Raw genomic sequence first — 13,267 nt, forward strand, 5'->3', positions numbered from 1 at the left:
GTTTTTCAGTTCTCGGATTATAGAAATCCCTTAAAACAATAATAATCTGTGTCTTAAAACCCAGAGCTGTTCTGATGTGTGCGTAAGGAGCAGAGCTAATGCGCTGGGGAAATTAATTACCCCACTGGTCTGGGTAGCCAAGTCGGATGCGGGCTGGGAAGTGTTACCATGAAGCACAGAATGGAGACATTCTGTGGTCAGCTGAAGGGGCGTGTTCTAGAGCAGATCATGTGGCAGAGGGGGGAAATGCACAGATTGTGGGAGATGCAATGGCCCCAGCAGACCCCGGCTCCACCATCTCAGGGTATGCAGGCACCAATGCCCATCCCAGACTGCTGGGGATTGTTTGCAGCACCCGGGACCTTGGCTCTCCTGCAGGGTAGTCAGTGCCCTAGCTCTCCATGCCCCCTTCAAACAGCCCCTGGGTCTTGCCTTTACTGGCTGCTCCCACAGCCCCCACAGCCAGGCTGGATTCTGCAAGGTCCACATTGAATACAGATTACCACCCCTACCTTTATCCCAATCCACCCAGGCCCTGATCCTGATGCCTCGGCCCCCCTTCTCTCCTGCAAGTTCATCTCTGGGGCAGAGGAGGCCCTTCTGGCTTCTCTAAACCCAGACAGCTGCTTCACAGGGGTGCCTTGAGGCCAGCGACAGCGAGCATGGGGCCAGTGGAAATGGGTGCTGGCCGAGCCACCCCAGCCCTTCAGGGGCTGCGTGATATCATTCTCATCTGACCTCAGAGAAGGAAGGGACACAATCATTTCTGTCCCTAGATGGTGAGCTTCTTGCACATAAGAGGTGTGTAAGAAACGCTTCCTGAATGAGTATCACAGGGCTTGTCTTCTCAGATGGAGAAGAATACTGGACAGGCCCTGGCTCGAGCAGATGGTCTCACGTTAGTCTGCTAACGTGCTGACAGAGAGAAAGCAGAACTACCCAGCTCGGAGTCTGCTTCTCTGCGCAGAAAGGATTCTCGTAAATCTGCCTGGGGAGAGTGGGAGGGGGAGCCCAGGACGAGCGTGGAGTCACTCTGGCAAATTACTGTTCTCAAGCAGGATGAACGTGAACAGAAATAACACCTGCGGTCACAGGGCCGGAGTAGGGAAATGCTGAGGAGGCTGAAAAAGGGGGACACTGCCTAGCTTTTCAAAAAGACACAGACGGTGAATCCTGTAATTCACCTATCAATGAGGCTGCCTGGAAGGGGCCCTTCTGGCTAGGCTTTGGGGTCACTGGCTGCAGTAGGCTGGTGAGTGTTTAACAGCAGGTTGGGAGGACGCTGATTTGTAGCATCCGCCAATTTCTGTGGTGTGAATACGTTCTCCTGGATGATTTTAAGCTACCAACATGATGTCTAACAGCTAGCTCATCAACTTCTTAAAAATTGAAAATTTGACACTTATGAGCTGGTACTGGGCAGCTCTGGCCCTCCGGTGGGCTGGTGTGCAGAGAGGGAGGCTCTGTTGCCGCCACCTTGGCTTTCAGTGTCCTCTGAGGCAAGTAGTGGGCCAACTCTGCTGGCACAGTGCTGACAGTGGTGCTTGCCCCCCTCCCTCCTGGTTCGTCAGCACTAGGGCAAGAAGCCGACCCCAACTCGCCTATGAGGGAGGCCCACGATGGAGCCCAAGTTAGTCGACTTCCTGTTTGGGGAGGGCCACCAGGCTCAGAGATCCGAGGAGCGTTGTGGAGGTCCCTATTGCAGATTCTGCCAAAGCGTGTGGCAGTCTGTCACAGTGGAAGAGGGGGAGGGATGGGGATCACATTCCAGATATGCTTAGTGACAGCCTGTGCCTGGGGGGAAAGGGGCCTCCAGTGACACAGCAGGAGGTGACCACCATGGAGGTGTGGCTGATATGCTCAATGGCAGAGCTGGGTCCCAAGGATGAGGAGGTATGGGATAAATGAAAGGCTGTATTAGGATCCCAAAGTTCCACTATACAGAACGGAGCAGGGATGGAGGAGCTGGCCATGCTGAGCAGCAGGTGGGCCTGAGCCCTGGGCTGAGGTTCATCCTTCTGTTTGGCTGGTATGGGACTGCAGACTTACTCCGGGCAAGGAGCCAAGCACAAAGGTAGACAGGAAATCGGAGCCCGTGGAAGTTCTCAGTGCAACAGGGATGAAGGAACATAGGAAAGACCTATTGACAATGGCCTCAGTGGCTGCATGTCTCCCTGGGAACACAGGAAAGGAAGTCTCAGCCCAAGGAACTGACATATCAGTTGGCAAGATCTATGGATCACATATAGGCATCAGGCTGTGCTGCAGGGGAGTGACAGCTGATGGCTGCTGCCTTCTCTACGCTCCCTCCACTTCACCTCTGCCCATCATGGGCTGGAGCCAACACTCCGTGGGGACTCATTTGAAGCTCAGGGTGGCCACACACTGAGTGGGGGCCATGGGCTCACTCCCAGGGTTCACTGAGGTGAGAACCAGATGGCCTTAGCCCTGTTAGGACTATGACAAGGGCTAGGCAACAGAGCAAGGACCTTGGATGGGCCCAGAGCCTGAGGAGCCCACATGGAGGCAGAGGGACTGTTCACAGGTACTGACAGCACCTCTGGGCCACCAGAAATCCAGTTGTGAATGCATGTGTGCCTGTCCCCCTTGCAGCCAGCCACAGAGAGAGAACTGGTCTAATCTGTGGGAAGGATGCCGTTGGGGAGAGTGTGTGGCCAGCTGAGCCCTGTGCCCACCTGTACCTGCCATGGGAGGCACTGTCATGGCCCAGCTCTCTTACTGCCTTTGCTCTTCAGAGCAGCTCAGATCTGTGCCTGGGGTTGTCCACTCCAAGGAACCCAGGCCCCTCTGCCAGCCAGGCCCTGCCTCCTGGCTCTGGTCCAAGAGGTCTCTGATGTCCCAGGGTCATCCACAATTTGTGGAGGTTGCAACAAATTGGATGTGGCCCTGGAACATCATGAGACTGGAAGGAGCTGCTCAGGGAGACCAGTGCCTGGGGGGCAGGAGGAAGGCCAGTGGCCTCCATGCAGGTCAATGGCATGCCTCCCTGGAATTGTCCCAAGTCCCCATGGCACAATTCCTGGATCTATGTCCTCGACCAGTCAGGGGCATGAGGCAGAGTGGGGATGTACTCTGCTCAGGCTGCCTGTGGTCCTGGCACTGATGGCGTGGGGGCAGGGCCAACTCTGACAGCCACTCAACTGTCCTGAGCCCAAGGGTGGAAACCAGTCCCCGCCCCAAGGCCTTCCGTGGAGCACCCCTGTACCTACAGGATGTGGGGATTCTGGAGTCCCTGGAATCTCTGAGGGAGCACTGCAACTCCCCATCCTCTGAGAGCCCAGGGACACATGATGCATGATCTCTAGGCCTCAGTTTCCTTACTTGCAAAACTGGCTGGTTAGGGACACTAAAGGATATATGAAGTCCCTTCTAAATCTAAGCAGAAGTATCATCCACATCTGGCTATTTCTCATTCTAATCACCTCCTTTGGACCAGCTCTGTGATCACCAGCTCTGTTAACAATAAGTAGAAGCCTGTCTTCCTGCAATACAGTGCATCACCTTTAACATGCCATTTTGTGACACAACACAATGTTTTAAAGTGCCAAAACCAGTTCCCTTTAGGGCTGAATGATAAAGCAGTCCTAGGGTGTGGGTACACAGTTTGTAAGACAGCCTTGAGCAGCCCTCTCCTCTGGGGCACACTGCACAGGCCACCCCTTAGGGCCCAGCACTTTCAGGGGCTCCCCAGAAGGGCTGAGTGTCCCAGTGGCTGTGCACCCAGAAGATGGGACTCTGAACTCTGGCTCTTCCCCAGCCTGCATGCTTCCTGCCCAGTCCAGTCTGCTGAGCACCACTGTGTGCCAACCCTGTGCCCATAGCACATGCCATCTAGGGTGGGTGGATGACAGGGCTGTGGGCCTGTGACCTGTCTGTAGTTCAGCTCCCCTGGGAACTGAGGGCCCCAGGATGAGGAGGAGGCCCCAGCTGAGGGCCAGAGCTAGGCAGAGGTAACATCGATAGTCTAGAGTCTGGTTATGTAGCCCCCGCCACCTGCTGAACCTGACCCCCTAAAGGGCATGTTCCTGTGTTCTACCCATCACCCTAGGGACCCTCCTCAATACACATCAACCAGCTGTCTGTTGGATAAGCAGTAGGGATGCCAGGGTTCCCACACTGAGCCTTGCCATGGCCCAGAGCACCTGTGGTCACAGTTGGTCCTAGATGAAAGCAAATCAAGGGACACCCCTGGCAACTGCTACCTGCCAGGTTCTGAAGGAGAGGCAGGTATCCCAAGGCAACATGAGGGTTTGTAGAAATGATGCTGCAACTATGCTGGATGTGTGCCCCTCTCCCCACCAGCCACCCCCCTCCTTACCCCCCCAATAGCTCTTTGTGCTGCTTGGATGGTTGGGCTCATCTTGGCGTCTGGCCTTGAGTCTAGGCCTTACATCTGCACAGCAGGTACACAGCAGGTGCACAACACGTGCACAACAGACCCTCTACAGGGCTGGGAACACTAACAGCTCCACCAGAAAATGGGTAACTAGTGAGCTCCCTATGGGTTTTCACATGAGAACACTTTGACACTTCCTAGGCAGGCCTTTTAATCTGCCCCTTCTGAAGAATCCCCATACCATTAAGCAGCGGCAGAGTCCATTAGCAGATCCACAGGGGCAGAGATTCAGTAGCAAATGCCCACCCCCTGTGCCTTCCCACGGTTCCCAGCAGGGTGTTGGGGCCCTACCTGGTGGGATGTGTGATGAGAAGTTGGGTGAGACGCCCACAGGGGGGCCTTGGGCACATAGCCTCTTGGGGCTATCACAGTGGGATAGGTGCTTAGTCGGTATACCTCTGCGCCTGAGGGGGGGCCATGGCTGAGCTTCTGAGTTTAAAGCTCTGTCTTTCTTTACTCCTGGAAGAGGCCAGGGACAGGCCCAGAAGGAAGGCGGAGCTGCCAGGAAATGGCTTTCCCAGAAAAGGCAGGCCAGAGGCAGGGAGACCTGGTGTGGCCCCAGGCTGTAGGTGTGGCTCAGGGAGGGATCATGACCTGTCCTAAGCCCGGGCACTCCCATCTATTCCCCCACCAGTGACTGGGACAATAGGCACAGCCACCCCACAGGATCAGTCAGGTGACACATCCCTGTGCTCTCTGAGGGTGTCCCATGTGGCGATAGTAGAGGCCCACCTGACTCTGGAGGCCCCAGGAGCCTGCTGGTACTGTATAGGGGCATGGGGCCCCAGGTAGGCCCGAGGACCCATTAAATCCTTCCAGGATGAGGGTGGGGAATCACAATCAAGGCTGGGCCTGGCTTCTTGCATCTGCTCGTTGCCATGTTCCACGGACACCCGGAATCTGCCTCCCCCTGCCCAGGTGCTGCCCTGCGCTTGCTGTAGCCCTCCACAGCCCTCCACAGCCCTCCACGCCCAGGAGCCTAGAGATCCTGACGTTACCCTTGGCAACGTGCTGACGCAGATGCCAGCGGGCGGTGGGTGGGGGGAGGTGGTGGTGGTGGCTGTGGCTCGTTTGCCAGGCATGGGGGCGGGGGGCTCTGCCAGCCCGCTGTCAGAGGGAAGACGAGACCTTGAGAGCCGAGCCGGGGAGAAGAGCTCTGGGGAGCCATGTCCAGAGCCTGGCACCGGGCCCCCAGGTTCCCTTGGTTTCTGCAAAAATCACCATGGCTGGTTCTTGGCTGCCTTGCCTTTGCTGCGGCCCAGGGAAGACAGTTCAGGGCCCTAGAAAAGAAGGCATGGGTAGCAGTCCTGTCCCATCCCCTATGGTGGCACTTGCCTTGGCCAGGCAGGAGGAGGACAGGGGCACAGAAGAGGTGGGCCAGCGGTGGTGACGGGAGCTGCCTGCAGGCGCTGGCAGAGGCAGGCTCTGCTTTCTGCCTGGCCTGGCTCTCCCCTGGGCTGTCAGCCTACCACAGCGGCCAGCCGGCTGGAGGAATCACGGAGGGTATTGTCTTTCCTCGGCAGCCTGTTTGTTTTCCATCCCGAGATATTGCTGGTAGAGCATGAAAGGTCACAACTATTTGGAATCCAGTGAATTTCCAGCCCCACTTGAGTTTCTCATGAGGAATTTCCTTTTCTGGGGAACAACTACCTCCCCAGGCCTGCTGAGACCAGGGTGGCAGCAGTGGTGGGGTGCAGGCCTGGCTGCTAGTCCCTCCCTTCAGAAAATGCCCTGAGCAGCTCCAGAGCCTGGCAAATGCAGGCTTCCCAGAAACACCCCTCCCCCCTGCAAGCCAGGCCGGCAGCTGCCAACACCGCCCAGGGCTGCCCACTGTGCCGCCACAGGGACAGGGCTGGGAGTAGGCTAGTGATGCGACGGCCTGTGTGGGGCTGCCTGTGCAGTCCTTCGTCCACCCAGCCCAACTGGGCAGCCATTCACTTGCCCACGAGAGGGGACCCACCTGTACTGACAGGCTGCAATGGAGGGGTGTGCTGGTGTTGGGGTCAGGGAAGGCATTTCAAGAAGGTAACACCTGAGATGAGACCTGAAGAACTGGGGCAGGCAGAGACAGGGTGGTCACACACTTAAGGCTGGAGACAGCAGAGCGTGTGAGTGAAACAAGCCCACGAAGGTCAGAGGAGAGAGGGGAGGGGCAGCAAGGAGGCAGGCATGGGCCAGGTGGAGCCGGTGGGGCCTCAGGCAGGAGAAGGCCTGGGCTCAGGCCCATCTTTAAGGACACTTGGGTGGCCTCCTGGCTGATAGGTCCAGAGAGCAGAGATAATAACCAAATCCCTCCATGAAGCACGTGACCAGCTCAGGCCCCAGGCATCCTGCCTCCCACGTCCTGCCACACCTGTGGGCACTGGCTTGGTTGACAGAACCTGCCAACAGACGATCTGGGAGCCTGGCCCATTGCTGGAGGAATTTGCCATGCTTGCTCTGGAGATGACAAATGAGGCAGCCCCAAGATCCGAGGAAGATCTGGGAAGGTCCCAGAGCACAGGCTACCACCAGCCTCAGGACACAGCAGACACAGGCAGAAGCCTGGAGAGCTGACCACAGGAGTACCATGTTCTGGGGCCTCACCTGAGCAACTTGCTTTGCATCATGGCCTGGTCAGCCCCGAGTCCTCTGCTCACAGCAATGCCTCATCAAAGAGCCTGACCTCGCCTGTCAGCTGGGATGTTCCTTCTGCCAGGAACCACACATGGCACTGAAGTGGGTGCAGGCAGAAGAATAAGAGGAACTAGAACCCCTAGAGACCACATAGTACTGGGAGCAAGGCAGGCCCTGCCCCGCGGATGTGGTGTCGTCAGCCCAGACACCCTCATACCATCACTGCCTGGCACGGCCCTGGAGAGACCCCTGGATGCATACAGGAGAGATGAAGGGAGCCCTGCCTCTGTCTCCGTAACTACCTGCAGCTGTTTCTTTCCTCTTCTCCAAGAGGCCGGGCTTCCTTGAAAACCTGACGAAAGCTGAAGACCTTCTCTCTATCCAGAAAAATGCTCAGGCACCTGGCAGGATGGCCACAGCGCGTAGCCATCCACAGACTTTCTTGGGGCCACAGGGCCAACTAAGACTCCCAGCTAAACCCAAAGAATAAAGCCACCACCTGCCTTAAAAAAAGACTGAGTGAAGGACTAAGCTCCTTCCTTGCCATTGCCCTGGTTTCCTGAACACTGTAGGGTCAGCCCCCCATCCCTGCCATTTCTCAGCATGGTGGGTCCCCCTGATGACTATTGTCACCCTTTCCCCTGCCAGCCCACCGACTCCCTGAGCTGCTGGCACCCACAGTCCCATACCACCTACAGCTACTTGCAGACTTCTGTTTGCCCCCATGCCCCCCACCTCCAGGATCAAAGATCTCTTAAGAGCAGATTCCAGATCTTTGCTCAGTGCTTCTGCCGGGCACAACACCTCCTCTGCAGGACAGCCGGGTGGGGCAGCCTTAGCCAATCCCATCCCATCTGGCTGCTCAGCCTCCACCACCACCCCTGGGCACCCAAGGAGACTGTATTGCTTGTGCACTGGGCCTTTCGCCTTGGTTGAGCTGCATCGGTTGCCCACCCTCTCCTTGCCAGCGGCCTGGCTCCCTTCCCTGCCCAGGCTCCCCATCGAGCCCCTCACTGGCTCAGCACCAACCCTGATTGTACCTCCCTATGCTACATACAGTCTCTGGGGCCTCCACCCACCACATGCCTTTGAGCCTCCTGCCCCACACAGTGGTTCTCAGCCTGGGCTGAGGGCCTGAAAGAATCCCCATACCCACCCAAATCCTGGGGATTAAACCTCAGAAATAGTTCTTAACCCTGTCACCGCCAGACTCCCAGGATCCAGATGGGGTTGTGGGGCCATGGCTGCAGTTCCCAGGACCCACAGTGCCAGGGATTGGCAGGAGTTTTGTGTATTTACTGAATTGCCACATGGACCAACAACTGGATCCCTAGCTTGGGCCTGGTCTCCACTCTCATCCTGCAGATCTGTCAACCTCCCTCCCAGCCTCCAGCGTTACCCTCCCCCACACCTGAATGCCCCCCAACATCACCTGAAGTGAAGCCCCTCACAGGGCCGAGCTTCCCCAGTGACCTCCAGGTGTCCTCTGGGCTCCAAGCAACATGCTCTTGGGGCTGTGAAGCAGACCCCACTCAGCAAAGGGATGGCTCTCCATGCCTAGAGTATTTCAGGCATAGGGTGTGGGCTGCTCGCGGCACTCAGGTGGGGGCTACCTGGGCACCTAGGGTCTATGAGCACCTAGAGGGCAGTGCTGTCAGCAGCTGGATGAGGGCATCCATACCCGGTGGAGCCCGAGGGTATGGTGGTTACTCAGAGGGTATTCAGAGCTCTGAGGGCCTGTCAGGGTACTGAGGTCAGAACGGGACCTGCCCATGCTGGGGCAGCCACTGAGAAAGGTGACAGCAGACACTACTCCAAGGTCCTGTAGTGGCTGTGATACCCAGCACATTGCACACTGTGCTCCCAAAGACAGCACGTCGCTGGAACCACCCTGGCTCCCCTTCTGACTGCAGCCTCTCCTGTCCTGCCCTGCCCATACCCTCAAGCCCACCCCCTTCCCAGGAGCCAGCGGTGGTAGGAACAAGCAGAAGAAAAGCCTGGCACACTCACCGTCTGGTTGTCCTCATAGAGTTTCAGGTCGTAGCCACTAAGCTCCACACAGAAGATGATGGCTGTGACGCCCTCAAAACAGTGGATCCATTTTTTGCGCTCTGATCTCTGCCCGCCCACGTCCACCATCTTGAAGGTGAGCTCCTTGAAGGTGAATTTGTTCTCCACTATGCCCGTGGTCATGTCCCGGGAGCGCAGAATGTCCTCAACAGTGGGGATATAGTCGGGCGCGGCAATGCGCTCCAGGTCGTTCAGGTAGTAGGCGGCGTTGTCCTCCAGGTGGTACTCGCTGGAGCGGCCGAAGCAGGCCTGTGCCCCGGGGTCGGCCCACAGCCGCCGCATGACCCCCAGCAGCTCGGGTGTGATTTCACCCTTGCTCTCGGCAGGACCCGTCAGCGCGAAGAGCTGGACTGCGTCGTAGGCGCGGTCTGGGTTATGGAAGTCGATCTTGAGGGCGGCCAGGGCACGGATGATGCGGGTCAGCGAGTCGATGGCGTTGTAGATGATGAGGGGCTTGTACTCCTTGCAGGCCTCCAGGTTGAAGCCACCACTGTGGATGATCTTCATCTGCTTCACGATGGTGCTCTTGCCCGAGTTGCTGGTGCCCAGCAGGAGCAGCTTGATCTCACGGCGCTGCCGCTGGCTCTCTGAGCGCAGGTGGCGGTCAATTCTCCGGGACCGCCGCGCCGCCTCTTTCTCCTCTGAGCTTTGCCGACATCCCATGGTCCGGCAGCGGCGGGCCCAGATGCAGAGCAGGGGACGGGGCACCTCTCCCTGTTGCCACCAAGCAGGGGACGCTGAGATGCAGGCCGGGTATGCCCGGCAGACGGAGCCCTGCGCCCTGGAAGCGCTCAGTGCGGGTGGGGGGGCGAGGCTGTGCCACGCTGCAGCCCCTGCCCCAGCACCTCTTCTCCGGCTGGCATGGCGATCTTCTGTTGTGAGGAGGTGGCCGAGCCCTCCCTCTAGTGACACTCCACCTGCCTAGGCCAATGTGGGGCCTGATACGCCGTAGTCATTCCCTGTTCTCCGACGGTGGGAAGCTGTACTGTAGCGGCTGCCTAGGCTGCTGCCGTCTGGTTGCTGGTTGCTGTGGCGATGCTGCTAAGTGCGGCTGGAAGGCCAGCCACTGGTGCCGCGGGTGCTCCCTGCGGCCCCCCTGCCTTGGGCATCCGCCCTTCACCTGCCAACACAGAGAAGAGGGTGAGCCTCCTCCCACTGCAGGCTGGGTGGGAAAGGGTCAGACCTCGGACGTCGTCAGGAAGCAGCCTGGGGAAGAGTGAATCAAACCCCCTCCCTTCCTCCGAACTCTGCTGAGTCGTGCCCAAACCACAGCAAAACAAACGTGCCTGGGAGCCACGCCCCACACCCCTCCTGGTGAGCCAGTTTGCCTGAAGCCTGGTGCTTGAGGAAAGGGTGCCCAGAGCCATACCAGCATTTTCAGAGTGAGGGAGTGAGTACGGAGCCCTGCCACCCCTCCCTGCCCACTGGACCCAGGCAACCTCCCCCTCCCAGAGCCTCAGTCTCTGGGTCAGGTGGTCATTAGGATTCAATATGGCAATCCTGCTGTGATGTCCCTCCCACGGCCTCCCTCACCCTCTACTACACCTGCTGGGACTGTACCCACATGTGCCACAGCATCAATGGGTCTTGGCCCCTCCTTGGTTTATGGTGAGGTCCCATGCCAGAGTAACTGGATGACCCCCACTCACCACCAGCTCTCAGGAGCTAAGTCACTCCTGCTCTCCCAGGGCAGGACATTCACCAGGAGGAGGCTGGCCAGGCCTGGCAGCAAGCAGACAGGCAGGGAACAGAGCAAGGTGGAGACCCCAGGCTGGGAGCACCACGGGGTAGATAGCAGCCTGGCTCCTGGTGGGTGAGGGGGAGGGAGGCTCAGGCTAGGTGGGCCCAGTTAGGGGAGCAGGGGCTGGGGGGTGGGATGCAGGGCAGCAGCCATATGTGGGAAGCAAGACAGGCCAGAGTATGTCTGAGGGCATCAGGAAATGCTGAGTTCAGGGCAAGGCAAGGGGGCAGCCCACCGGCTTCCTGGTTTCAGGCCAAGTCTATCATGTCCCTGCCTCCCACCTTGATGGTCAGTAAGGAACAGTTGTGCTCATGCCCTAGGCAGGGCCTCAGCACCTCAGTGCCCAGCCCTAGCCAGCCACCTGCTGACCTAGGATGCCCGAATGCTCTTCCTGGGCCTCCCCCATTGACCTATGAGCAGCTGAGCCAGAGCCCTCCCCTCCAGGGCAGTCCCAAAGCTCAGGCTCTGCTCTCCCCACCTGGGAGCCTGCCCCACACAACTCTTGCCTCCTTCTTCCAACCTCTGTCCCAGCCTGGCTGCCCCCTGCAGCCTCCTCATTCTGCCATGGCCAGTGTCCTCCCCTCTAATGTCCCCATTCCCCTCATGGTAGGTCCTGGTTGGGAAGGACCCAAGGTGCCTGGCGGATCCCAAGACCCAAGGGCCTCATCTCATTTCTCCACCGGTCCATCCTCCCAGCTGGCCTCTGTGCCTGCTAGACCTGGCAATTCTGCTCCAAAGCAGGCCCTGAGGGCCTGATCTTTCCCTGGCTCACCTGCCTCTGTGGCCAGGGGCCCTGTAAGCACCTCTCACACCACCTCTCCCCCTCAGTAGAAACTTCATGTGTCCCCAGTGCTTCCAGGATGATGAGTCTCATCCCAGCTGTGTGGCCTGGGCACTTGACTCCACATCACAGAGCCTGTCCCTCACCGGTCACAAGCATCTGTTAGAGATGAAGTGTTCAGTGCAGAGCCTAGTCCCCAGCCAGTGGCAGCCAGTGCCCCAGTGTCCTCATCACTTGTGGGTGCCTGTCCCCTGAGGCCTGGAGCAGCACAGTACCCTGCACACCACGGGAACTCAGTAAGCACTGGTGGGAGAGAGGACGGGAAAGACTCAGGCTTGAAGAGACTGAGGAACTTTGCCGCTTTTCCACAGTCCCATCAGACTGAGGATGGGGGACATGCTGGGTATGTACCCCTGTGTAAGCAGAGGTCAGGGAAGGGATTTGAGCAGCAGTGAGTTCCACATGGTGGAATTACATGGGATTTTTTTCTTCTTTGCATTTTACCATATTTCTTGTATCTTCTTGATGAACTTTTGTTGTAAGAAAGGTTTTGTAAACAAGAGTCAGGGCTTTAACAAGGCCCTGTCTCTCATGCTACCCAGGACCTGCCTCTCTCCACCCTGGACTCTGAGTGTGTGGAGCAGGGACCCAGTGGCTGCTCCTTGGTCCCTACTGATGACCCAGAAGCCCCCTGGGTGTAGAAAGAAGTCCAAAGTCCCCAGCAGCTGCCGCCCAGGGCACCACTCCTGCAGGAGTGCTGATGCCCTCCCTCCTGAAGGCAATGCCAGACAGGTTGGGGGTGCCCCATGTTGTCATTACTGTTTTCCTCAATTTGTGCTTGAAAATCTAAGGTACACCCAGGCCCCAAGTGACCAATTCTCTCTCAGTTGGTTAGTGACAGGGACAAAGATCATCCAGAAGGGCAGGTTCCTTCCACCATTTACTGTCACCTAGACAAGCAGCAACAAGGCACCAGGTCTCCATGCCTTGGGGCAACCTGCAGTGACCCCACTCTTGGGACATGGTCTAGCCCAGACAGGTGACATGGCCTGAGGTCGTGCAGGCCAGTCCTCTGCCTCCATGCAGAGCTGCACCCAAACAGACCAAGACATTGGCCACTTCCTTGCAGTGCCGCACATGATCACCCTGCCTCCAGATCCTTCTCAAACCCAAATCCTTCCCCTTGCAACTTCGGCCCGCGGACCTCTCCAGGCCCAGCACAGGCTGTGCTCTGGAGGGCTGGCTCAGTCACCCCAGGCTGCTCATCAGTGGCCCCCTCGCCTTGCTCCTATACCAGAACTCCGCCTATTCTTCACAGGCCAGCTCACGCGTGGCTGCCACCCCGCCAGCAGGGCACCTTGCACCTGCCTGTGGCCTGAGTCTCTTTCTACTGTGTCCTTTCTTTCTCTGGTCTCTCCTCCTTTCTTTCTCTGGTCTCTCCTGGGGTTTCCTTAAAAAATGGTGATGCCCTTACGAAATACCATATACAAAAATTAACTTAAAGCAGATCAAAGACTTAAATATAAGACCTAAAATGACAGAACTCGTAGAAGAAAGCAGAGGTCAAGAGCTGCATGAACTTGAATTTAACAATGATCTCTTGGATATGACACCAAAGGCACAGGCAACAAAAGAAAAAAAT

At 57.7% G+C, this 13,267-nt stretch overlaps 2 protein-coding genes across 3 annotated transcripts in view; one reads left to right on the top strand and one right to left on the bottom strand.

Moving 5' to 3' along the window:
* RSPH14 (radial spoke head 14 homolog) overlaps positions 1-13,267 on the top strand; it is a 79,293-nt gene that overhangs the window by 34,441 nt on the left and 31,585 nt on the right. The window lies entirely within an intron of this gene.
* GNAZ (G protein subunit alpha z) overlaps positions 1-13,267 on the bottom strand; it is a 53,340-nt gene that overhangs the window by 20,165 nt on the left and 19,908 nt on the right. Inside the window, exon 2 of the mRNA XM_042961952.1 lies at positions 9,044-10,223. Coding sequence (XP_042817886.1) covers positions 9,044-9,766 — 723 coding nt within the window. The 5' untranslated portion in view covers positions 9,767-10,223. The remainder of the gene's footprint in view (positions 1-9,043; positions 10,224-13,267) is intronic.

Source organism: Panthera tigris, chromosome D3, assembly GCF_018350195.1.
Source record: "Panthera tigris isolate Pti1 chromosome D3, P.tigris_Pti1_mat1.1, whole genome shotgun sequence".
Classification (NCBI taxonomy): Eukaryota; Metazoa; Chordata; class Mammalia; order Carnivora; family Felidae; genus Panthera; species Panthera tigris.